The 27984-nt window shown below is 40.4% G+C and overlaps 1 protein-coding gene across 1 annotated transcript in view; it reads left to right on the top strand.

Annotated features, from left to right (window-relative positions):
- The window catches only part of LOC120865383 (protein bicaudal C homolog 1), a 354738-nt gene that overhangs the window by 99009 nt on the left and 227745 nt on the right, over positions 1-27984 (top strand). Inside the window, exon 2 of the mRNA XM_040242641.1 lies at positions 1167-1213. Coding sequence (XP_040098575.1) covers positions 1167-1213 — 47 coding nt within the window. The remainder of the gene's footprint in view (positions 1-1166; positions 1214-27984) is intronic.

The following is a 27984-nucleotide window of genomic DNA, read 5'->3' as shown; positions in this document are numbered from 1 at the left end:
TTCTCTACTTAATGGACTGATTGGCCACAATTCTTGAGTTTTCAGAAACTTTAGCGAGTGTACTTGTTACACACACAGACATACAGGCATGCATACACACACACACAATTCTTGAGTTTTCAGGAACTTTAGCGAGTGCACTTGTTACACACACAGACATACAGGCGTGCACGCACACACACACACACACACACACACACACACACACACACACACACACAGTAGTGTCCCTTGATGGTATTGCCCATTAGGTGTTTGGGGTACCAGTCTTCCAGATTTCAGCTTAGAAGTTCTTGCTCCAGCTCATTTCTCTGTCCTGGCCAGGGGGTGGCTTTTTCTGTTAACCACTGTTTCACCCCTGCCTGAATCCGAGACCTAGTGTTTACATTCTGAAAGATGTGATTTGAGGCTGTTGCAAGCAAGAGGCCATTAGCTCTTTGTTCTCCTCTCTCTGAAGATTAAAAAGAAAATGTCCACAGGACCTTAAAACTTTTGCCCATATAAAACTGGGCTTGTCCTTTATTTGTAGGCTACCATTTGGACACAAAAATGTTCAAATACAATGACCTTTAAATTAATCTCAGGTGAAATTTTGTCTGGGACCTTGACCATGACTTTGTAATTCTCTTGTTCTTTTGTCTCTCTCTTTGTAAATGTGAATAAAGGAGTGAATTAAAGTCATGTATGATGCCAGCTGAAATCCAAGTAGATTATATAATCAGCGCAAAGCATAAACCTGAAATAGCTCCGAGGAGGCCTTGTCAGATGAGCCATTACTTGAAAAGGCAGTCTCTTGCTTGGAACTGATTCCAGACAGGAAGTACTCACAGCAGTACAGATGATTCTATTGGTAGTTGCATTTGTTCATATGTGTAGCTCCTTAACTGTGAAAAAAGACACAAGATTACTTTCATCTATGTGTGAAAATAGAGGCTTGTGAGGGTTTTAGACAGAAAACAGAGTGCGAAGGTATCTAAAGATGTCTGATTGATGGGACTAGTGTTTTATTTTCCATTTCATATCACAGATGAGGCCTGTGAATTGGCACTGAGCGTGGGGAGAGCGCGGCTGGCATCTCTGTGTTCTTGTGCCTGATACTTGAGAGTGTTTTGAATACATAGGTTGGAAAACGAAACTATTTTAAATGTATACATTTTTATTTACAGCTGCTGCCGAAGGAAAAGGCAAAAGTGGGGAAGACTTTTTTCAGAAGGTAAGTGACTTTTTACTCCTGTCTTGGCGATAATTAAAGAGAAATGTACCGCTCTCAGTAGCTACATCGGAAGCCCCTGAAAACTCTCCTTCTCTGTGAAGGGGACTAGGTTTACAGCCGAAGATGCTCAGGGCAAGAAAAGGGTGGTAGGCTGTTTGGGATAGAACCCTTCAAAGGTAGCTCCCTCTGGGCAAACTTGAAGTTTTCCGCTGGAGGCGAGGACTGTCGCATCCGCTGCCAGATTATCTTCTTTACCTGTTCTCTTTGCCTGTTTCCTCCCTCCTTAAACACGTACCTGACCTAGGGAGCTGGAGAGGAGTCCTTCTTTTTTTTTTTTTTTTTATTATTTTTTAATAGAAGGATAATTGCTCTACAGAATTTTGTTGTTTTCTGTCAAACCTCAACATGAATCAGCCATAGGTATACATATGTCCCCTCCCTTTTGAACCCCCATCCCATCTCCCTCCCCACCCCACCCCACCCCACCCCACCCCACCCCTCTAGGTTGATACAGAGCCCCTGTTTGAGTTTCCTGAGACACCCAGCAGATTCCCGTTGCCTGTCTGTTTTACATATGGCAGCTGTCTATTTTACATGTGGTAATGGAAGTCTCCATGTTACTCTTTTTTTTTTTTTCTGTGCTCAGCTCCATGTTACTCTTTTCATACATCTCACCCTCTCCTCCCCTCTTACGTCAGAGGCTTCATTTCTGGTAAGCGTGACCACGGGTAGGGTGATAAAATTGACAGAAGGTGCTTACTGGACCTCTCTGCTCACGACTGGTAACCTTGTCTGTTATATCCCTGGCGGCCCTCTGTAAGTTCTGACCTTCAGTGAAGTCAGCCTGGCCAGTCATAACGGGAAACAGGAGTAAAACTGACGGCAAGTGATTTGAGATCCTGTCGAGAGCAGTTGATTACTTCTGGTTAGCTCTGTTTTAAAGTTAGTGTTTTATGTAAGGGAAGATGTCTGTCTTTGCCAAGAAGTTGACTCAAGTTCCTATCCTTCTTTCTTTTGTTCATTTGAGTTTATGATGTTGATATTTGTGTTTGTTGTTGGTATCCAGAAAGCATGTATGTAGGAACAAATATACAGTTTGTCTTAGAGTGACACACAGTAGTAACTATGGATGTGGTGAAATATCGCTGTGGTAGGTCATCAAGCTTTTGGAAAATACCTGTGTGACCAGATGTGGCTTTTACAAGTAAGCTTCTTTATTCTCTTGCTTTCTGTGTGATCTGATCTTTTTTTTTGTCTAGTTCATCATTCATCTGCATTTTCTTCCAAGGATGTTAAAAGTGAATATTTTCAGAGCTGATACTGGTCTTGCCCTTTCTTCATTCTGAAAATATTTGTTGCACACAGCAGGTGGTAAACACACTGGAAAGACCAAAATGAGCAAGGCATAGTCCCCGCCCTGAAGGAATTAGTCTGGTGTTTGATTATATAGCTGCCTAAATAGCAGGGGAGTCTGGGCCAGAGAGGATTAAGCTCTTGACTGGGACTTGAGGAGATTAAAAAGGACTTCTTGAGATCTTTTGAAGAGTGGAAATTAGCCAAGTAGAGCGATAGGCTTGGGTGGGTAGAAAGAGCATTCTGAGTGAAGAAACAGAATGGAAAAAAGCTCCGATGTGGAGAAATTCATGCAGCATTCCCATTTCAAAGCATCATCTGAGACGCCCTTAGTGCAGGTGAGGTTGACTGTCCTATATGATGAAGTACCTTCTTTGTATGGGGTGGGGGTGCGTTCCTAAAGGGATTTAATTAAAAATTTGCTGTGCTGGCCGAATAGAATATGCCAGATCACAGTTTTCCATCCCTGCTTTTTTAGGCTCCTGCTGTTGAAATCTGTATACTATGTCTGAAGCCCCCTTACTTGGTATTATCTGACATTGGTTCATGTACAGCTTGTACTCAATGCTTGGGCAATTCAGAATCTCTGCTTTTGGCTGGGGTAGGCTTGCCACAGGGCAAAGAAAAGAGAAGACTAATAGAAATCGCAGAGTTGCCTTGGTTTGTCTGTGATGGTACAAATAGATGCAATCTATGGAAGGATTTTTTTTTTTTAAGTTCTTTAACTTGTGAAGAGATGTAAAAAACAGACTGTTCAGTTTTATATGACTCACATTTTAAAAACTGAATCAAAACACGGTGTATGTGGTCATAAAGGACCTTCATTCTTAGAAGATTTGCTAATATTTATCACTCTTTACAGAGCTATGTATACATTCCAGCAGTTTAAATGGAAACACATGTCTGAATCCAGGAACATATGTGCAGCCCACAAACCATGAGTTGGAATCATGGATTCCATTCTTGATCACAGGTTAATGAGGTCTCTGAGTAACTAAATGGAGTACTTTTTAATCTCGTTTTCTTCTTTAGCTCAATAAAGAGTGTCTTCCTGATCAACAAGGGTCCGTGTCAGATTTGAATACTTACCATGGGAAAAAGCTCCTGTAACTTAATAAAAGTGGAACAGCTCAAATGTCAGAAAAGTAGTTTTTAGTGTTTTGACCAGAGAGAAGAATAAATTACAGTCTACATTAGAATGAAGGAAAGGAGGAGTATTGAATTGTCCTCCAGGAACTTTCTTTTAGTTGCATATCTCCCATTTAAAAATAATAGCATTTTGGGAAACATTTAGGAACAAAAAATAAACCACATAGCTGGTTGTGAGCATCTTTGGAAAAAATGCTTCTTTTCTTTCAGGGAAATGCACATATGAAGGTTATATATGCTTATTATTAGGATGTCTTTTGGATTTTGACTCTGGGGGTATCTATCACAAACTGACATTGACATTAAAATCTCTCTTTGAGCTTAGTTTAAAATTGGACTATCCTCGCCCCCCCCCCCTTTTTTTTTAATTATCCTGACTTTAAAAAGATCTAAGCCTGGAAGTATAACTCATGAATTCATACTAGCTCTCCCTGATGGGCTTTCTGGGTGGCTCAGTGGTAAAGAATCCACCGGTGATACAGAAGATACAGGAGATGCTATGGATGCGATCCCTGGGTCAGGAAGATCCCCTGGAGGGGAGGGCATTGGCAGCCCACTCCAGGATTCCTGTCTGGAGAATCCCATGGACAGAGGAGCCTGGCAGGCTACAGTCCATAGGGTAGCACAGAGTTGGACACGACTGAAGCGACTGAGCACGCACACTTCCTGATGAGAGGATTGGAAGAGGAGGACGAGACTTCTAGATATTATTATTATTCTTTTGTCAAAATATATGTAAAACTATAACAATATGATTATATTAACTATTTTCATTAATAATTTTCAAAAATGAAAAAATAAAACTTTAAATATCTTTTAAGAGTAAAAATGGTTCGATTTCTACAAAGGGTTGAAATCATAGTTTAACAACTGCTGGGATCGCCGGATCTATTGTGTCAAATTTGGAGCCATAATGTATAAGTTGTTTAGTTGACTCTACACTTAAAATTCTCCCCTGGAGTCACAGCTACTACTTAATTTCAAGGAGCTTCCTGGTTTTCTGTAGACTGTTCTGTTGTCTGTGTATTGCCAGAAAGATCCCCTGGAGGAGGGCATGGCAACCCACTCCAGTATTCTTGCCTGGAGAATCCCATGGACAGAGGAGGCTGGTGGGCTAAGTCCATAAGGTCACAAAGAGTTGGACACGACTTAAGCAACTTAGCATGCACACACACAGTGTTTTATTTCCATTGATACTCTGTTGGGGTAAAAGACTAACCGGGTATAGCAGATACATCCAACAATACCATGCCTTAAAGAACAGTTCTTTGTTCCACTTTGAACATTCCAAGGAGAGTATTCCAGCTTGGTGGGCAATGCTGTCTCACGCTGTCAGTGAGAGACCCACATCTCTTCTGTGACTGATTGTTCCTTAAGGCATGCATCTCATCTGTATGGTTGAAGCTGGGTCATTACCATGGCCACATGTGAGCTGACGAGGAGGTGGAAGATGCTCTGGTCTTAAGGTCCAGGTCTGGGTCTGTCATATGTCACTTGTTCTCACGTTCTGTAGGAGAAAACTCATGTATGTGGCCTTATGTAACTGTAGTCATAGGGGTGGGAGGAGGAGTGTCTGGAGGAAACACTGATTTTGCAAGTGCTGCCTAACTAAAGGCAGATTGTCAGGAAGAAATAATGTGGTCAAGAGGGTAATGCCTCTGTATTATGCTTTGAAACCTTTTGTATTATCTTGAGGGCTGCTGTAAAAGTGTACCACAGATTGAGTGACTTACACAATAAAATGGATTGTCTCACAGTTCTGGAGGCTAGAGGTTTAGGGTCAAGGTATGGGCAGGGCTCTGCCTTCTGAGTGCTGAGAGAGAATCTGGTCCATGCCTCTCTCCTGGCTCCTGGAGATATGCTCACCATCTTTGGTGTTCCTGGCTTCTAGAAGCTTCAACCTGATGTCTGCATGTGGAGTTCTCCCCGTGTGTTTCTGTCTGTGTCCAAATATCTCCTTTTTATAAGGACAACAGCCCTATTGGATTAGAGCTCAGTCTAGTGATCTTATCTCACTAATTACATCTGCAGTGACCCTGTTTCCAGTCATTTCACATTTGAGGTACTTACTGGTGGTTAGGATTTCAACATTATGAATTTTGGGGGATATGGCTCAACCTATAATATCTTTTAATGGAGGAAATGGTTTTGTATAAAATTTACTATAGTCAGAAAAATTTGGTAAAACTAAATGTTATCACGCTTTGATACTCAGTTTGATTTATAGATTTTAATTTCCTAGTCACTTATACTAGAGACTTCCCTGGTGGCTCAGATGGTAAAGCCTACAGTGTGGGAGATCCGGGTTGGGAAGATCTCCTGGAGAAGGAAATGGCAACCCACTCCAGTATTCTTGCCTGGAAAATCCCATGGAAGGAAGAGCCTGGTAGGCTACAGTCCATGGGGTCGCAAAGAGTTGGAAACAACCAAGCGACTTCACTTTCACTTATACTAAATCTTTTTCTTTCCTTATAATAAGTTATTTTAAGTTGTTTATAACAAATACATAATTAACATGCAAGAAAAAGAAAAAAATATCTACTTAGTCATCCTACCTTTGAAAGAAAACCACTCTTTATACATTTGTTTTCAGTCCCTAAGTTGTGTCTGACTCTTTGTGACCTCTTGGACTGCAGCGTGCCTGGCTTCCCAGCATCTCCTGGAGTTTGCTCAAACTCATGTCCATTGAGTCATTGATACCATCCAACCTTCTCGTCCTGTGTCACCCCCTTCTCCTCCTGCCTTCAGTCTTTCCCAGTATAGCCGTCTTTTCCAGTGAGTTGGCTCTTTGCCTCAGGTGGCCTAAGTATTGGAGCTTCAGCATCAGTCCTTCCAATGAATATTCAGAGTTGATTTCCTCTATGATTGACTGGTTTGATCTTCTTGCTCTCCAAGGGACTCTCAAGAGTCTTCTCCAGCATTATTGTTTATATACTGTAGTCTTTTTTTCTATATATAAAAAAATGTATATAAAATACTTTTAAATATTCTTTAATGGGCTGATGAGATTACAAATTAGACCATATTGGATACATCCCAGATGTTTTCCTATGTTAGAATTTTGCACATTCTTCAGTAATTGTGTTCTTTATTCTTTGACTCTAACTGTACTTACAAAAGGAGGGAATGGATTCAACTTTGATCGCTTTCTGTCTAGTTTTTGTCCACTTGTCATGGCAACTTTAATTAAAACACATGGAAATGATCTGCCAGGAGTTTTACAGTTCTGTGGGCAGTAGTTCATGGCTTACTCACTGTCTGTCCTGTTTCCTTTAATCAGTTCTTTTTTACATTTCTCTTGTGAAATGACTATGGTGAGATCTTGGAGGGGAAAATGTGTTACACTGTATTAGGTGGGGATGAGTAAAGTGATTGTATTACAAATATGATTCATCAAAGCAAAATGCTTTAGGAATCTTGAATCCCGTTGGCTGAAGAGGGGAAAATCCAGTGAGTGTTGTAATGGATGAAACCAGATTTTCTGTTACATTGGGGCATATACATAATTTTTCCACAAAGTACACATCGCATGTTTTAAATGTGGGGTATTTTATATCCTTAAAATACGTCAGTTAGAAAACTGACCTGTAAACTATGGTTTTTCAGAAGGGCTTATCACTAAGGCCAGTATAAATAAGAAACTGTTTGATGGTTTATGTGGTATATTTTTACTACCCTCAAGTTCATCTTTTTAGGCAAATAGATTACTTTTGTCAATTTGAGACTGGAAAGTAGCAAATGTTGTCTTCTGGGGTAAATTGCTTGGAGGAATGGCTGACTCCCTTTGTATCGCAAAACAAGTACATTAGGTGGTCTTAGATGAGGACTACTTAAATATTTTTATTGGAAAGGAGACAGAAATGTCTAAGTACAATTTCTTCTTTCTCCACTGGCCATTAGTTTGTTTGGTTTGGATAGCTCATGGTCCTCTGGTCATAGAAATAACTTTTGATTTAATTATTTAGAAGTGCATTCACTTCACTGTAGCTCATGGTATGCTTTCTCTGACACTGAGGCTTTTTGCTTAAACATGTAAAATCAAATTTGATTTAAATAAAATTAGGAGATTTGACATTTTAGTCTCAGTGTGTGTTTCAGTAGGGAATATATTCACGTGTCTTGCAATGCAAACATTCCGAAAAGATGTATGTACAGTGGAGTATTTGATGCCACGGTTGTGAAAATGGGCGGAGAAGCCTGCAGAATGACAGGGTTGATTTCGATTCCAAACTTAAAGGTTGTCACCAATGGATGTCATCACAAATGGATAGTTAGGCCTTACAGCTAACATTCAGGGACCCTGAGTTCTTACTCCTGACGACAGCTTTATGACCCTGAGTGTAAGTTTCATTGAGAGAATCTATCACTCTTCTCTTCTACAACTGACTAAATAGAGGTGAGTGGCACATATATGACTTGGAAAAAAGAAACAACCCCCCAAACAGGTTATCTGGTCATCTTTTGCTTACTTATTCATTTTTAAAAATTTTTATTGGAGTATAGTTGATTTACAATGTTCTTCTGGTTTCATGTGTACAGCAAAGTGAATCGGTCATGCATATATATATATCCACTCTTCTTTAGATTCTTTTCACATATGGTCATCTTTTACAAAGTTGTTAAAGGTAAGAATCTGTCCTATTTTTATATCTGTTAATTTGCTTTCTGTCTTCCAGCAGAGTCTAGCAGTTAAGGGTTAGTGAGAAAAGATTCAGAAAAAAGACCATCATATGTGATTTGCTCCTTCTCTGTTCTTAGTGTCCTCTAAGTTCTGTCTTTGTGTTGATTTGAGCAAGATGAGCCTGGTGTCAAGCCTGTGTTCTTGAGTGTGTTGTACAGTTACCTGTTGAGTTCTGTCATCGTGTCAGGTATTCTTCGGCAGTCATTTCACGCTGCTTTATGAGAACCACATTTGCTCTTTTATTCTTCTCCCTGCAGCCGTGGAAATAGGGGGTGCAATTGAGAGTCCTTTAAACTGGGTGTTTGATGGCCATGAATATACCCTAATTGCTACTATGGTTTTTTAAAGTGACTAATAATAGTGAACGTGAAAAGTGAAAGTCGCTCAGTCGTGTCCGACTCTTTGTGACTGCATGGACTATAGAGTACATGGAATTCTCCAGGCTAGAATACTAGAGTGGGTAACCTTTTGTATCTTCAGGGGATCTTCCTAATCCAGGGATGGAACCCAGGTCTCCCTCATTGCAGACGGATTCTTTACCAGCTGAGCCACCTGGGAAGCCTTGTTAAATAATAGTTAACTATTATTTAATAGTTAACTAATATTAGTTAACTATTATTTAATAGTTAACTAATATTAGTTAACTATTATTAAAAATAATTAAAAGTTATTTAAATAATTATTTTAAAAGTTATTAAATAAAGTTATTTAACTAAATAAAGAAGTTATCAAATAAAGTATTAAAAGTTATTTAAAATAATTTTTAAGTTATTAAATAATTAGAAGTTAAATAATATTATTTAATAGCGAAATAATAGTTAAGTATTATTTATAAGCAATACCATATGAAAGTTTAGTTGTAACTGGTGAAAATGTCCTTCTATCTTCCTAAATCCAGACTCAAAGCATTGGATGCTGTGGAAAATCAAATTGAGTTTATGATTGGATTATTACGTAGGCCTTAAAAGTCATGCTTTTGCCATCAGTATTTAGTGACTTGGGAAATGGATTATCATATCAATACAAAAATCAGGACAAAAGGCATATAAATAGGTTGACTCAAATTTTGTTATATATATTTGTGCCTTGAAAGATTACTAAGAAAATTATTGTAAAATGTTAAGTTCTGTCTCAATGGTGAGATTATGGTTGATTTGTATTCTTTACACTTTTTATGGAGTGAACCCATGTTATTTTTAAAATCAAGATTAATCACCACTGCCACCACCTCATGGAGGAAAACAGATCATAATGGCTGATCTAGGTTGAGGTTGTGCATGAATACATAAATTAATGCCAGTTTGTAGAACACACAATATTTTGTTGAGAGAATTGTCAAAGGTCATTTGATTCTGCCTCCCATGAAGTACTGAAGTTCCTTCTGTATCACCTACAGCAGGTATAAAGACCGTACAGGTCTCACATATATATACAAGGCAAATGATTTTTAGTCAGTGCTGATTTGCAGAAAGTTTCCACCTTTCTTTCATCCACGTGCTCTTCTTGTTTTGCCATTTGGAGGTCTAAAAAATTTTTTTGAAGATTTTTTAAAATAACATCTTTATGTCTTCAGACTAAAGATAACTTAAATTTTATTTATCATATGACTTAATTTTCATACCACTTACCATTCTGTTCTCTTTTAGGAGCAGGATCAATGTTGTATGTTAAATGTGGCAACAATATCTGGTACAATATTTTGAGCATGGGCTGATGAGTACAGTTATAGTGAGGCCATAATATCCATAGTATAGATATGATCCAGAATTAGCTAAAGGCTATGTAATCTTCAGGCACTGAGTTGGCTTTTTTTTTTTCCTACTCTTCACCCAAATAAGGAGGAATGTTTGGCTCATATTGTCATTGCTAGGTACGTAATATAAAATTAAGGATACTAGAGTTCTGACTAGCAGGTAAGCCCACTTAGAAACTGCTCACATGCTCTTTCACTGTAGTCTGACCTGACCTTTGGCCTGGAGATCATGTGGCGGTTAAGGTGGCCAGAACATGGAGATGCGGGGAGCGTCCCTTGAAAGAGTTCACCTCTCCCGGTTCTGTGTAGTGGGAACTCCTGCCTGATTTTCTTTCTTCATTATGGACCCCCACAGAAAAGGGCTTGACCACAGCATGACAGCCTAGTTGGGTAAGGCAGTGACTCTTCATGTGACTCCAGGGAACGCTGTGACATTTAGTAAAGAGCTTTAAACTTTACTGCTTTAAAATGGGTGTACGGGGACTTCCCTGCTTAAGACTTTGCCTGCCAATGCACAGGGCATGGGTTTTATCCCTAGTTGGGGAGCTGAGATCCCACAGGCCTCGTGGCCAAAAACATAAAACAGAAGAAATATTGTAACATTCATTAAAGACTTTAAAAATGGTCCACACCAAGAATCCTTAAAAAACTGGAAATAGAACTACCATATGACCCAGCAATCCCACTGCTGGGCATACACACTGAGGAAACCAGAATCGAAAGAGACACGTGTACCCCAGTGTTCATTACAGCACTGTTTACAATAGTCAGGATATGGAAGGAACCTAGATGTCCATCAGCAGATGAATGGATAAGAAAGCTGTGGTACATATACACAATGGAGTATTACTCAGCCATTAAAAAGAATACATTTGAATCAGTTCTAATGAGGTGGATTAAACTGGAGCCTATTATACAGAGTGAAGTAAGCCAGAAAGAAAAACACCAATACAGTATACTAACACATATATATGGAATTTAGAAAGATGGTAATGATGACCCTGTATGCGAGACAGCAAAAGAGACACAGATGTATTGAACAGTCTTTTGGACTCTGTGGGAGAGGGCGAGGGCAGGATGATATGGGAGAATGGCATTGAAACATGTAAATTATCATATGTGAAACGAATCGCCAGTCCAGGTTTGGTGCATGATACAGGATGCTTGGGGCTGGTGCACTGGGATGACCCAGAGGGATGGGATAGGGAGGGAGGTGGGAGGGGGGGGTTCAGGATGGGGAACACGTGTACACCTGTGGTGGATTCATGTCAGTGTATGGCAAAACCAATATAATATTGTAAAGTAAAATAAATTATTAATTTAAAAAATTAAAAATCTCTTACTAAATTTGAAAAAAAAAAAAAGGTCCACACCAAAAAAAGTAAAAATAAAAGAAATGGATTTATGGAAGAATTGGCATGTTGAAAAATTGGGTGTGATGGTGATGTCATTTTCTTCTAGATAATGATCCGGATAGTATTGAATTGGTTTTTTTGTGTGTGTGTATTTTCAAGGTCAGACAGCTGTTTGGTGGCAGCCAGGACCTGAAGATGCTTTTTGGACTTTAACTCTTGTTAATAAAATATAAATTATTTTCTTTTAGCTATTGATTAGCATGCTCTCTTGAGCATGTAGACTGTGCCTGTATAGTGAGAAAAGTTCTGGCTAAAGCTGTAAGTTTTGCTAACTAGGGCTCTGAATTAGGGTCATTGTGGTGCATTAGAGGGACAGCCAAATGGCTGGAGGCAAATTAATATGGTAAAATAAATGGTAAGGATTTTGTAATCCTTTGTGTTTTGTTTAAACAGTCAGGTTTCAAGATCATCTTAAGGTTGGTTCTTCTGAAGTTGGTACCTATTATTTCACTATTTTACTTTATCCAGGAGACATACAATAATGGCTTATTGTCATCTAATGAGTCAAGTCTTTTCTTTAATTTAGGAATCCTTTCTGGTTTCTTAAAGAACAGCCTTTTACCTGATGTATTTAACATTTTGCATTTTATTTTGACTAAATAGATTGCTTTAGAATTTGTCCTTTGGCTAATTCAGCTATTATCTTGCTTTGTCTCTGGTTAGTACCTTTAAATGTATGGACTTTGTCATTTATGTGATTATATGCCTGTCTTTTCATGTCCCCTCCCATGGAAGGGAGAGGAGCAGGCTGTGTTTTGCATCACCTGCTTTCTGGCTCTTCCAGCCTCAGCCAACAGGCCTAGATGTGGCACCAGATCCAAAGATGAACCTTCTCTATATACTGGCCATGACCGGTGTGGCTTGCTCTGAAAACTCTGAGCGAGACTTGTCCCTAACAGATTGGGGAAACTAAGACCTCGCGTGGCTGTGGGACTGTGGAGGGAAATGTCATGATACTGGGTGGGGTCGCGGAGAAGCCAGCAATGGCCGTAAGGGCCATGGGTAAGCTCTGGGGTTATAGGAAGAAGAAGCTGAGTCAGCAGAAGAAACCACTCTACAGAAGGAAATGTGGAACAAAACAAAAACAACTTGAGAAGCAGATATAGCAGAAGTAATTCATGCCTCTGGTGGGGAGCTGGCAGTTTGTGACATTTCTCAAGTTTGAATCGATAGGTGTCTTTGCAGTCTTCTTCCTTTCTCTTGATGTGATTGAGAAACTGGAAAGCCTTGTAATTAAGTTTCAGATGGAAATGTATAAAAGGTATTCGATTGCTTGAATAATTTCATAATTATCCTCTTCAAAGGATCAGCAGTGAAGAATCTGCCTGCAGTGCAGTAAACTGCCTGCTTTTCAGGAGACAAGAGTTCGATTCCTTGGTTGGGAAGATTCTCTGGAGTAGGACATGGCAACCCACTCCAGTATTCTTGCCGGGGAAGTTGTATGGACAGAGGAGCCTGGTGGGCCACAGTCTGTTAGGTCTGAGAGTCTGACACAGCTTAGTGACTAAATCACCACCTCTTCAAAAGGTTATGCTCGTACTTGTTAAACTAGTTTAACCCTTCAATGAGTATCTCAAATTAAGTTGCATCTTTAAAGGAGCAGTGCTCTCTAAATAAGACATAAGACATCCTGCCACAATGGGTCATTAAATTATGTATACAGTAGCACATACACATGAATTCTATTCAGACAGAGTGCTCATGATATCATGTCTGATTCTTGTGACCCCTTGGACTGTAGCCTCTTCTGTCCATGAGATTTCCCAGGTAAGGATACTGGAGTGGGTTGCCATTCCCTTCTCCAGGGGATCTTCCTGACCCAGGGATCGAACCCTGATTTTCTGCATTGCAGATGGATTCTTTACCGTTTGAGCCACCAGGGAAGCCCATTCATCATATACTGGTATGGTATGTTTTCATGTATAAAAGTACATCATACCAGTACATGATGAACACTGTGAATGGAATTCATATATATATGTGTGTGCATGTGTGTGCGTGTATTTGTGTGTATGTGTATATATGTAAATATACACATATGTATTTGTATATGAATAGTATTCTTATTCCCTGGTGGCTCAGACAGTAAAGCGTCTGCCTACAATGTGGGAGACCCAGGTTCGATCCCTGGGTTGGGAAGACCCTCTGGAGAAGGAAATGGCAACCCACTCCAGTACTCTTGCTTGGAAAACCCCATGGACAGAGGAGTGTTGTAGGCTACAGTCCATGGGGTCACAAAGAGTTGGACAGACTGAGCAACTTCACTTTCTCTTTTCAGTATTCTTATTCAAGGTGTTTCTTTTTGGTAGCCAGTTGCCAGCATTATTCAAAGAATCATAAGGTAGTCATTGCTGTTAATATCTCTGGTGGAAAAAGCTTGTGCTGTCCTTATTTTCCAAAATGGTTTTCTTGTGGACTTTTATTGTACATTGTAGGATTTCCTCCTTCACCTTGGACATTGGCACTAACATTGTAGTGTTACACTTTTTGAGGGAAGTTTATAGTCAGCCAGCATGCAAAGTGGTTAGTACAGCTGTACAACATTTTCTGTGTTTCTTAGTAGTGGTTAGGGAGAACACATTGTTACTCTTTGCCTCTTTAAGTAACATGATCCTTGAATTAAATTATTAAATATCCTGAATGTTACACTCTTATTTTGTATGTTCAACAGTCGTGGCTTGTCCAAACTAGTTTTTTGGCAGATTTTTATTTCGTTGGAGGCAAATTCCTTCTTGAAAGGAGCTGCCTTTTAAGTGGTAAAAAAAAAGAAAAAAGATTTCATTACCTCTTTTTCCCCCTTGGTGAAATCAAAATGGTCTAGGAGGAGTGTATAAGCGTGCCTTTCTTCCTTAGCATTTATTACTTTTAGTACTTTTGTCACCCTAGACTATCATTTACTTATTAAAATTTTGTTTCTTAATGGTTAAAGTGATGATGATTGGGAATGAAGGAATTTAGCCAGAGATGAAACCAACTACAGGCAAATATTATGTATAGAGGCTTCTGTGTTTCCTTCTCGATTTTCTTTCTTGAGTTCACAATCAATTAGTCTTTTGAGAGGGGGAGAAAAAAATCTTCCAATTCCCATGTGCCTGTTTACTTTGGAGTTACCAAGAAACCTTAATCCCATGCGAATAAGAAAACTTTAAACTCAGTGGGCTTGGAGTTGTTTTCTTAAATAGAACTTCTTCCTGTTATATTTTTATATGGGATTTTCTAAGACAATGGTCCAAATCCACGTGTAAGTCGATAGGAGGCGCTGTTTGGGAAGCTCTGTGGTGTGGTCCCTAGGTTGGTAGGTTGGGAGAGCCTACATTTTTCCTGGTTTTAGCCAGTAGATTGAGAGAGAATATTAACAAAATTGAGGAAATAGTATATTTCAGTATTTAATAGGAACATGAACGTGTGTTTCTTCTCATTTGTGAGTAGCACTTCACTTTAGCTTCCCTCTCACACATTAAAAAATACAGTGTGTTAACCTTTCACTTTTCACTTTCATGCATTGGAGAAGGAAATGGCAACCCACTCCAGTGTTCTTGCCTGGAGGGTCCCAGGGATGGGGGAGCCTGGTGGGCTGCCGTCTGTGGGGTCGCACAGAGTCGGACACGACTGAAGCGACTTAGCAGCAGCAGCAACCTCATACTCTATCAACCTGGAGACTTCTGTCACCTGGTTTTATGGAAATACTAAATTGAAAAAAGTGAAGTTGCTCAGTCGTGTCCGACTCTTAGTGACCCCATGGACTGTAGCCTACCAGGCTCCTCCATTCATGGGATTTTCCAGGCAAGAGTACTGGAGTGGGTTGCTATTTCCTTCTTCAGTGGAAATACTAGAGGAGAAATAATTTCTTCCTTCAGAGAGCCTTCAAGCAGAAGGGAATGATGTTCCCAAGAAGAGCTTAGAATGAAAGATTAAATACAGGCTTTATAAAGATGCTCTTGAGAGTCCCTTGGACTGCAAGGAGATCCAGCCAGTCCATCCTAAAGGAGATCAGTCCTGGGTGTTCATTGGAAGGACTGATGTTGAAGCTGAAACTCCAATACTTTGGCCACCTGATGCGAAAAGCTGACTCATTTGAAAAGACCCTGATGCTGGGAAAGATTGAGGGTAGGAGGAGAAGGGGATGACAAAGGATGAGATGGTTGGATGGCATCACCGGCTCAATGGACATGAGTTTGGGTAGGCTCCAGGAGTTGGTGATGGACAAGGAGGCCTGGCTTGCTGCAGTTCATGGAGTTGCAAAGAGTCAGACATGACTGAGCGACTGAACTGAACTGAACTTACGAAGATGCTAAGGAGGCCATTTGTGAGACAATTTCCACCCTCCCTGTGAGCTCGATACTGTCCAGGTGCAGGATTGTGGGAGAAGGGAAGGTTTCCATCTGGCCCTTGTCCTCAGAAAGGTCACACTTAAGGAGAAGTTTCACTGGAGTGCCGGCCAACATGGCGACAGTAATAGAGAAAACAGAAAGAGTGATTTGTTCTACTCAGAAAAGTCAGGGAAGGCTGCCCTCAGGAGAAAGTGTTTGAATAGGAAAGGTAAAGGGTGTACGTTGATCAAGATTAGGGCAGGCCTTGTGGAAGAGTTTCTGAGCAGAGAGCAGGGTTGAGATTAGATTAAGGTGTTTTCTAGACCATTCTACTGCCTACATGATTTAATGGAGGCAAGATGGAAAGGCATTCCTTGTGGAAAGGACCTCCTGAGTGCCTTTGCAAAGGCAAAATAAGTGACAGTGGAGAGAGGACTTCCCTGGTGGTCCAGTGGTTAAGAATATGCACGCCAGTACAGGGAACATGGGTTCGATCCCTGGTCGGGGAAGTTCTCACATGCTGCGGGACATCTGAGCCCGTGTGCAACAACTACTGAAGCGTGTGTGCTCCAGACCTTGTGCTGCACCACAAGAGGAGTCCCTTCAATAAACCTGAATACTGCGACTAGAGAAAGCCTGAGCAAAGTATCGCGGATGCTGCACAGTAGGAAGAGAAAGACAGTGGAGCATGTTTTTCTGTCCTGTGACCTAGAGAGCAAATGAGTCAAAAGTTATATATATATATATGTGTGTGTGTATATAATTATATCATTTTTCTGAGCTAATTATGCAGAATGAAGTGGAAGGTTGAGAGGGTGAGTAGAAGGTTTGGAAGTTCAGATTAAATTTAGGAAATCATACTGTTGTATTCATTGTGTATTGAAAGATGATGAGAATTAAAGATGATAGCCAGGATAACCAGACATTTTGTGTTGATTTGTTTTGCAGCTTCTGACTTCTTTGTAAGTGCTTGGTTGAGGGATATATTATTACTTTTTTCTTCCCTCTTCTTTCCTGGAGGGGAAATGCATTCCCAGGAAGATGAACTTTTAAATGTGCTTTGAAACATGGGTTTTCAACTATTGTAATACCTTCACTGTATTTTGGATGATAGCATTTCCAAGTTTGGAATGATGGCTATAAAATAAATAGCATCATTTAACTAACCTCCTATGATAGGCAGTTTTAAAAACTGTACTTTCCAGGAAGACAGTTGAAAGCTTTGGCTTTGCAGTTTACTTCTGGCTGTGTTTAATGGGAATCAAATGAAAACTTGAGACCAGTGATTCCAATTTGGCAAATATTAGAAAATTTGGTTCTGTTTGTTTAAAATGAAAACTTCTCTTAAAGAAATTGTTGGCCATCAACGATTTAACATATTCTAGTAATAGCATTAAACCACCATTATGTAGCTATGAACAAGTACAGAGAAGGCTAGGAATATTCGAGATCCAGTATTGTATGCAAAATAAATATAGCCAATTCTTTTTTCAGATGAAGAGTTTCTAACTGAATTAAGTGGAATTCATATTCCCTTTCCCATTTCCCCAGACTCTACCATTAACCATTTTAGAGTTAGCAAACTTTTTATCTACAACAATGTGCTTAACTTTCATTGGTATAGGTTTGCCTGAGGACCTTTTAAAACCTATTGATGGATAAACTAGAGATTCTGGTTTAATTGTTCTGGAAGTAAAGCTTGAGCATTAGTGTTCCCCCCGCCCCCCACACTGCCAAACTGACTTAAATTTGCAGCCAAGGTTGGGAGCCACTGATGTGGCATGTGGGCAAGCTCAGAGAGAAATTATAAGTTTGTGTTGGTTTCTAATGCTGATTAAAAGGAAGGAATTGTATGTATTTTGTATGTTTGTGTCAATTATCAATGGGTTTCACTTTCTGTTGAGTTTCATTCTCTTAGGACTAAATGCTCCATGATTTCCAAGGGAATATACTGTGGAATGCTAGTTCTATATTATGTTAATAAATATAGTACTTTTAAAAGTTCCATGTTTAGGTAAGTTTGAGGAATGCTGTTGTATACAAGTAAACAGGTTCTTTCCTGCAGAACTGCTTGCAGCCACTAATGTGTTAGTTATTTCTAATTTGTGACTTTGTTAGAGGAATATATATTATGCAACATTTCACAATATTTGTGTTTGGGTGAAAAGATTGTTTAATTTTATAGACTATCAGTGAATCATTTAGAAATTCATTTTTCCCTATCGACCAAGATTTGTGTTAGGGGTGGATGTAATGCAGTTTTACAAAGGAGGCTTTCTTTATTTTCTTTCTTTTTTTTTTAACTTTTTATTTTATGTTGGAGTATAGTGGCTCAGACAGTAAAGAATCTGCCTGCAGTGCAGGAGACCCGGGTTCTAACCCTGGATCAGAAAGATGCCCTGGAGGAGGGCATGGCAACCCAATTCAGTATTCTTGCCTGGAGAATTCCATGGATACAGGACTTGTTGGGCTACAGTCCATAGGGTTGCAGAGTTGGACAGGACTGAGCGACTAACAGTTTCACTTTCACATAGCTGATTAACAATACTGTGATAGTTTCAGATGAGTGGCAACAAATGAGGCTTTCTTAAAAAATGTATATCCTCAGTGGGCTTTATGATGGGGGGAGAGTGTAAATCATTTCAAAGTACATGATTTTTGCCTAAAACACAACCATTCTCCTTTGATAACTGTGCTCAATTTCTTTAACATCTCTCCACTGCCTCCCAGAAAAAGCTAAATGTCTACCCTTTGGCATTGGATATTCATTACAGTCTGGTTCCTTCATGCTTATCCTTATCCCCTTTTCCCTTTCCTGATTTATGCCATGCCCTCATTCTGAATCAACCGGTTGAAACAAACGAGAGATGTCAGTATTGTAAAGAACTAAACTAGGACCCATGAGATCTGAGTTCAAGTCACAAACCATGAAATCTTAAGCAAGTCATTTGGTTGTTGAGACTCACTGATGTATGACAAAACCAATACAATATTGTAAAGTAATTAACCTCCAATTAAAATAAATAAATTTATATTAAAAATGGGGACTGTTCATCATAGAATTAGTGTTAAAAATCAGTTGAAATTGAGCAGTTCCAAATCGATTGAAATTGAAAAGCTTTGAGCAAATATGAGACGTGATGGGATTCTTCTGAGATCCTCCTGTATGGGTACTTGCATCTTTGAGATTGAGGGAAGCCTGCAGAGCTTTATTGTTTCAGGATGGGACCCCATGTCTTTACTTCTTTACATTCTGGCTGCACCATGTGCCTCGCAGGTTCCCCGATCAGAGATCAAACCAAGGCCCACAGCAGTGAAAGCGTGCCGTTCTAACCATTGGACTGCCAGGGAGTTGCCAGGATAGGGTCCCCATATCTTTAATTGCTTGAGAACAGAAGCCACATACACGTCTATAATATTGGTGGTAACTTTTTTCAGTTTAGTATTAGTGATAGTAACTTTTATTTGGGAATACCACTTTCTGGATTCTTATGTGGAGAAAAGATTCCATTTGTTTATTTTTTATTGAAATATATTAATTTTTTTTTGGTATTTGACAGTAAGAATATTTTCTTCCTCAGTGGCTTTCCCCCCCCTTTTTGTTTTCTTGAGGTGGTGTCAGTGGTGCCAAGTTTTCATGCAGTGGGATAGTTTGCATTGTTACTACTAGAAATCCTCATGCTGCATTGTTTCAGGGTGGAGAATTGTCAGGGAATGATGGGCTGTGGCTGGGGGGGTTTGCTACCAATACAGAATCATCAGGGCCAACCAGAGTCTCATTTTGGATGCAGAAATCTTTCTGTTCTGCTTGGCAGAAGAAGATAAAAAGAAAATCTAGGCAACTCTTTGATTCAGGAGCTGCCAGTTCTCTCTGGGTGCATGGAATGTTTCGTGTCTCAGCCACAAGAATTTGCCATTTTGGTTCACGTGTGCATTGCCTTCCCTTCTCATGCCTGCTCTGCTTTCAGCTTGTGGCTTTGTGGCTCTTGGCTCTGAGCCATAAGAGTCCTTTGAAGACCACTCATGAAACACTTTTTCTGCAGCCAGTTGGCCTGTTAGTAGGGGGATGAGCCATGCATCATGATGGTTTTGAAAGCTTTTATTGAACATTGACTGGGGGGCACTGTTAGGCCTTTGCAAGAACATGGCAAAACAGGAGATTCTGTTGTTTGCTGGTTATGAGTGGAGGTATTTATTTGGGGATCAGAATAGGTTAGGGTAGGGGCTTCTCAGTGAGTAAAGAATCTGCCTGCAATGCAGGAGACGTAAGTTCGATCCTTGGGTGAGGGAAGATCCCTTGGAGGGGGTCATGGCAACCTGCTCCAGTGTTCTTGCCTGGAGAATCCCATGGACAGAGGAGCCTGGTGGGCTATAGGCCATGTGACCTCAGAGTTGGACATGACTGAGCGGCTGAGCACCACCACCACATAGGTTTGGATATTGTAACTGACAGTTAAGTTGATACAGGCATGATGGACCAGTACTGTGGGGGTCCAGGGGAACCACTTAAATGGGACCTGTAATCCGGTCCCATCACTTCATGGGAAATAGATGGGGAAACAGTGGAAACAGTGTCAGACTTTATTTTTTGGGGCTCCAAAATCACTGCAGATGGTGACTGCAGCCATGAAATTAAAAGACGCTTACTCCTTGGAAGAAAAGTTATGACCAACCTAGATAGCATATTCAAAAGCAGACACATTACTTTGCCGACTAAGGTCCGTCTAGTCAAGGCTATGGTTTTTCCTGTGGTCATGTTATGGATGTGAGAGTTGGACTGTGAAGAAGGCTGAGTGCCGAAGAATTGATGCTTTTGAACTGTGGTGTTGGAGAAGACTCTTGAGAGTCCCTTGGACTGCAAGGAGATCCAACCAGTCCATTCTGAAGGAGATCAGCCCTGGGATTTCTTTGGAAGGAATGATGCTAAAGCTGAAGCTCCAGTACTTTGGCCACCTCATGTGAAGAGTTGACTCATTGGAAAAGACTCTGATGCTGGGAGGGATTGGGGGCAGGAGGAGAAGGGGACAACAGAGGATTAGATGGCTGGATGGCATCACTGACTCGATGGACGTGAGTCTGAGTGAACTCCGGGAGTTGGTGATGGACAGGGAGGCCTGGCGTGCTGCGATTCATGGGGTCGCAAAGAGTCGGACTCGACTGAGCAACTGAACTGAAGGTGAAGAAGACCAGGAATGTTGGACAGATGTGAGACAGGAAGGTACAGGGATGGATATGAAGAAACGGGAATGAAGAGTCTTGCTAGCATCTAGTGGTATGGAGAAGAAGAATAGGAAAGAATTAAGGATGACTTCAACGTTTCTCATGTGAAAAGAACATAGTATCATCTAGCAGGAGAGCTGTTCAGGAGAAATGCGTTGAAGCCAAGTTGGAGATGTTTGATAGCATGTAGCCGAGAAATCAGGGCTGGAAATAGTGACTCATTTGGAATCACTTGCATTGTTCCAGTAATGGTGAGGTGGTTCCTGTAAAATTGCCTATAAACTGGGAATTTTCTTATCCAACTTCTTAACATTATGGAAAATAATCATTATATTTTATGGTAAGTAATTATGGATTTTTTAAAAAGGAGATTAAAAAAAATGACTAGAAGATATCCAGTAGGAAATGTGGGGGCATATGTGTATTCTTTTTTTTTTTTTTTTTTGGCCATGCCCTACATGGTTTGTGGAATCTTAGTTCCCTGACCAGGAATCGAACCTACACCCCCTGCAGTGGAAGCATGGATTTTTAACCACAGGACCACCAGTGAAGTCTCCGTGTGTATTCTTTTTGAAATGTGGGTCTGAATTTGGAGTAACTCAGGCTTCCTAAAAGCTTCATTTTCTTTGGCTCTTGCTTCCTTGGCTCTCATCCTGTCTCAGGCTCCTCTGCCCTGACTCTCCTGCACTCACTTCTGATGCAGGCCAGTGCCTCACTGCCACATATGCACAGGTGGTCACACAGGGTTCAGAGACCTGAGAGTTCCTTCTTCCAGAGGGCCGCGTGTGTCACACCAGCCTCCCCTGTGGTTGTGTGGCACAATCATAATGAGAAAGGAGACCCAAGGCTACTGTACCAGTTTATTAATAGCTGGTTATTGGGAAAAGAGCATTGGATGAGGAGAAAGAAGAGGGAGCTAATCCCAGTGTTGAATCTCTTTTCTAAGTCTCTGGTTCCTTATTCATTAAGGGAGGGCAGAACCATCTGGTCTCTAAAGCTGTGATTCTCTGCTTTTTAGGATACAGAAATAAGATCCATATCCATACTATAAGTGTTCCCAATAAATCAGGAGAATGTCCAAGTAGCAGCTCATAGAGTATATTTATTCTTCTTCTTCATGGGAGATTTATGCAACACTCTTACGTTTGCCAAGGCTTTTATTTTTCTAAACTCCCCAGTAAGATAGGGCAGCAGGAATGTCTTCAACTGTTAAAGAAGTTTGATAAGCAAGCTCATCACCGAAATTCATCCGGGGTCATCTTCTTGGAAACCATGTGATGATAAATGGGGCATATACAAAAAAGATTTATGATTTGCCCTGAGCCTCATGACTAGCTCTTGTTAACTGTTAATTTTGGACAGAAATGGTAACTTCTCATTAATCATAAGGAAATATTATTTTGTACTCCCCTTTCGGGGAGTACTGGTGGAGGCAGTATATAATAAGCTAAGCAAGGTAAGGGTCTCAGAACTGATTGGGTGAGAAAAAGAATTGAATCCACAGGATTATTTTTGTGGCAGGTTCACATCATATGCCCTACCTTTGTTTAGTGACAACATTCCTTGCAGCTTTTGTTCACTATTTGGGTACTGAAAGGTTTTGCTTTTGTAGAAAGAAGTAAGTTATGGTAGAGTAGTTATATCAAAATGTTTATCTGTAAACTGGTAGGGGCTGTCACTAATAAATAGTTTTTATTCATACTGAAGAATGCTGAATTGTGGCTTCTTTACATGTGACATTTTAAAAGATTTTTAAAGTTTTTAGAAAATTTACTTATTTTTAATTGAAGGATAATTGCTTTATAATTTTGTATTGGCTTCTGCTATATATATCAACATGAATCAGCCATAGGTGAATTAGCCATAGGTATATGTGCATAGGTATACACATATGTGCATGGGTGTACATACATAGGTATTCATCGAAAAAGCAAGAGAGTTCCAGAAAAACATCTACTTCTGCTTTATTGACTATGCCAAAGCCTTTGACTGTGTGGATCACAACACACTGTGGAAACTTCTTCAAGAGATGGGAATACCAGATCACCTGACCTGCCTCCTGAGAAATCTGTATGCAGGTCAGGAAGCAACAGTTAGAACTGGACATGGAACAACAGACTGGTTCCAAATAGGAAAAGGAGTACATCAAGGCTGTATACTATCATCCTGCTTATTTTAACTTATATGCAGAGTACATCATGAGAAACGCTGGGCTGGATGAAACACAAGCTGGAATCAAGACTGCTGGGAGAAATGTCAATAACCTCAGATATGCAGATGACACCATCCTTCTGGCAGAAAGCAAAGAAGAACTAAAGAGATTCTTGATGAAAGTGAAAGAGGAGAGTGAAAAAGTTGGCTTAAAGCTCAACATTCAGAAAACTAAGATCATGGCATTTGGTCCCATCACTTCTTGGCAAATAGATGGGGAAACGATGGAAACAGTGACAGATTTTATTTTTCTGGGCTCCAAAATCACTGCAGATGGTGACTTCAGCCATAAAATTAAAAGATGCTTGCTCCTTGGAAGGAAAGTTATGACCAACTTAGATATTGAAAAGCAGAGATATTACTTTGCCGACAAATGTCTGTCTAGTCAAAGCTGTGGTTTTTCCAGTGGTCATGTATGGATGTAAGAGTTGGACTGTAAAGAAAGCTGAGCACTGAAGAATTGATGCTTTTGAACTGTGGTGTTAGAGAAGACTCTTGAGAGTCCCTTGGACAGGAAGGAGATCCAACCAGTCCATCATAAAGGAAATCAGTCCTGAATATTCATTGGAAGGACTGATGCTGAAGCTGAAACTCCAATACTCTGGCCGCCTGATGTGAAGAAGTGACTCATTTGTAAAGACCCTGATGCTAGGAAAGGTTGAAGGCAGGAGGAGAAGGGGACAACAGAGGATGAGATGGTTGGATGGCATCACCAACTCAATGGACATGAGTTTGAGCAAGCTCTGGGAGTTGGTGATGGACAGGGAGGCCTGGCGTGCTGCAGTCCATGGGGTCGCAAAGAGTCGGACACGACTGAGCAAGTGAACTGAACTGATACATATGTGCCCTCCCTCTTGAACCTCCCTTCCACCCAACCCCGTCCCTCTAGGTTGTGTCAGATCTCCTGATTTGAGCTCCCTGCATCATACAGCAAGTTTCCACTGGCTCCCTAATTTTGTATGTGGTAATGTAATATGTTTCAGTGCTACTCTCTCAATTTGTCCCACTGTTTCCTTTCCCCACTGTAGGGGGAAAAAGAGTTTTAGATTAAAAAACATTTTTTTTTAATCTTTTGGCTGCACTGCATGGCATGTGCGATCTTAGTTTCCTGATGGATTGAACCTGCACCCCATGTGTTGGTAGCATGGAGTCTTAACCACTGGACCACCAGGGAAGTCCCAACATGTGAAATTTTAAGGTGTTTTAAGTCATTATATTCTAAAGAACTTTCAGACTGCCTTTCTTTCCATCTTGTGAGTTTTTAATTCCAGAGCCCCCAAAAGCTTACATATGCATCATTTGCCTAAATCTTAAAATGGTTGTTGCAGCCATGGAATTAAGCTATTCAATACGTATTTGTTGATCGAGTGAATGAAATGATTTACTCATTAAAAAATTTGAAGGACTTTTTAATGTGTGCCAGGTGCTGTGTTGGGCATACAGTGGCGAGCAATTTAGATGTAAGTTCTGTCATTTTGGAGCAAACGGAAATTTTACTGAAGGATATAGAAAGAATACAAGAATATAAGCAAATAAAATAATGATTGATTATAATCCACTTTTAAAGAAACATCCAATGTATGGAAATGGGGAAAGACTTATTAAATGGATGAACATATCAAGTGAAAACTCAGTTTTTCTAAACAAAGTGATTTCAGGAGACAGCTAAATTTTAATCATTTGCTTGGAATAGACAAAAGCTTTTTAAAGTATTTGCTTCAGCTTTCAAAAGCAATTCTTTACCCTCCCACTTAGACTAGCACGTCTAAGAAATCTTACCCATGAAGGATATAATTGTCTTTTCTGTATTTGTCTTTATTGGAATTCTTTTACAGTTCTTCCAAAACAGTACTACATTCCTTAGAGTTAAGCCTCAGCAGGAATAACGAAGCATCTCATTTGATGTGTTTCCATTAAACCTATGATGTCAAGACAGTTGGTAAATAATTTCTTTTTATAGAGCAACCAAAGTGAGGGCGGGAGGGGAGAAAAGACTGATTTAACCCCAGCTAAACATTTGGATCCTCGGAAATGATTTAGGGACGCTTTATCATGTGATGGCTGCTATTCATTATCTGCTCTTTGTTGGATAGACTTGGGATTTTGTTTGTCTTTCAAATCAGGGCAACACTCGGATTGTGGTTTTGCTGTCGTGCCCTTTCTTCATGTCGGAATTTTTCTAGGGCTTGTTGCAAATTCAGAGGCAAGATATTTGCTTTCCTTAGGTTCGGGGGTGATTTGGCGCCATCTAGGTTGATTTTTTTTTTTTTTTCCGCTTTCCCTGCAAGAACACTCGTGCTGAATAGTTTCAAGCAGTGACAACAGATGGAAGGAAATGTTCTAGTGGTGTCTTCGTGCCGGGAGCTAGTCAAATATCGATTAGTCTTAGATGAATCATTTATAACTTTAAGTTCTAATAATATGGTAGAGCTTATCACCTATGTTTTAGGAAGCCATTAGTTTCTCTACTTTCTAAGGAAGGATGAGTTGGCTACATGGTTACTAGTATGGTTAGATGGAGAAACCTCACTTGAGGGATTCTTTGCTTTTTGTTACTGTGGTAAAATACACATACCATAACATTTATCCTTTTAACCATGTTTATGTATACAGTTCACCGGCATTAAGAGCATTCACGTTTTTGTACTACTTAAATTCTTGCTGTAAAAATAGCAACTCATCTGAATTGTCTTTTAACATTAAGATAGCCACTTGTTTATAGGGAAAAAAGTTCATACTGAATCACAGAAACTAGATATTTTGCTGGAAAGATAAAATTTGAAATTGTAATAGCGTTGCTGCTTATTGACCTGGAATAGCGAGGACTCTTAGAGGTCAGCTTTGCACATTTCAGGGAACAGTATCCAGCCCAGATGCTGGGAAAGATTGAAAGCAAAAGGAGAAAGGGGTGGCAGAGGATGAAATGGTTAGATAGCATCACCTCCTCAATGGCTATGAATCTGAGTAAATTTCGGGAGCTAGTGAAGGACAGGGAAGCCTGGTGTACTGTAGTCCTTGGGGTTGCAAAGAGTCAGGTATCACTTAGTGACTGAACAACAACACAGGTCTCTGCATTTTGCAAAGGCAACTCTACACTTCACGGGTGAGTGAAAATGCATAGCAGCTGCTGATCCCGGCATCTTACTCCGTGTTGTGAAAGATGCTTGTGGAAAAGAGCACACGTGTAGAGCTCATTTCATCTTCCCTGAAATGTTTATTAAGTCCATGTGTGTGTCATGTTCCAGGATGGAGAATAGTGACTCTGGAAGGGCAGAGGAGGTTGGAGAGAGAAGTTCTAGGCTTGTGTCATACCTGGAACTTTGTGGAACTTTCTCTGTAATGAGTTTCTGGTGATTTGAAACTGTAGTGAGTTTCTGTAATGCGTTTCTGGTGACTTGGTGATATTCATCTGCCAAACCTTGCTCTCAAGTCTGGCCCATGCAATCACCATTTCTGTTCTACCGGTCCAACCTGTTGTCTTCTCCACAGCCAGTGGTCTTGCAGGAAAAGTGTGGTTGACTGCACAACCCATCATTTAATTGGACAAATCGGCAAAAACACCTATGCTCCTGAAAATATGGAGCTTCCGTTTGTACTGCCTATGAGGTGATATTTACTCATGGGGTTTGTCAACCAGTCTCTCTTAGACACCACTGAACAAAATTTTGTGTTGTCTGGCTTTCTCAACTAACCCATGAGTTAAAGGAAAGCTGAGTTGAATTTCTCAGCTTAGAAACTGGGGAGTTGGAATCACTGTGGTTGGTCTGTCTTCTGAAGGCTCTGTGATGGTGCCAGTCTCGGATCCGGACATGAGCCTTCATGGGAGGGGTAATATTCTCGCTTATGCAAAAACCTTGTGCATCCAAAAACATTTGGCTGCATCTAGCGATTAAAGTGCCTTCCTTTGATGACAGAGCTCTTTGCTGTCTTCTTCCTTTGCATCTAATTTTGTCAAGCTTCCCAGATATTTCTTGAAGCAGTTTCCTCCCTAGTCATCTGTCACCATCTGTCTATCAGAGAAACCTTTCCATTACCTCCAGACCTGAACTTGGCTGGCCTGGGCTGAACACAGCTAGGCACCCCACTCCAGTACTCTTGCCTGGAAAATCCCATGGATGGAGGAGCCTGGTGGGCTGCAGTCCATGGGGTCGCTAAGTCAGACATGACTGAGCAACTTCACTTTCACTTTCACTTTTCACTTTCATGCATTGGAGAAGGAAATGGCAACCCACTCCAGTATTCTTGCCTGGAGAATCCCAGGGATGGGGGAGCCTGGTGGGCTGCCGTCTATGGGGTTGCACAGAGTCGGACACGACTGAAGTGACTTAGCAGCAGCAGCGATTAAAGTGCCCTCCTTTGATGACAGAGCTCTTGCTGTCTTCTTCCTTTGCATCTAATTTTGTCAAGCTTCCCAGATATTTCTTGAAGCAGTTTCCTCCCTAGTCATCTGTCACCATCTGTCCATCAGAGAAACCTTTCCATTACCTCCGGACCTCAACTTGGCTGGCCTGGGCTGAACACAGTGTTTTTCTGTTTTCAGTGTGAGTTCTGAATGGCGGAGTGGTCAAGCTTTAAGATATATTATGTTATCTCTTGTTCCAAAAAATGGATTTGGAGTGGCTTTTAGTAACCTATGTGTATTAACAGACACTAAAAAATAAATGCAAGAGGAAATTGGT

This window comes from Oryx dammah, unplaced genomic scaffold (assembly GCF_014754425.2).
Source record: "Oryx dammah isolate SB20612 unplaced genomic scaffold, SCBI_Odam_1.1 HiC_scaffold_6, whole genome shotgun sequence".
Classification (NCBI taxonomy): Eukaryota; Metazoa; Chordata; class Mammalia; order Artiodactyla; family Bovidae; genus Oryx; species Oryx dammah.
Note: the sequence above shows the minus strand (reverse complement) of the source record. Positions and strands in the feature narration are given on the sequence as shown.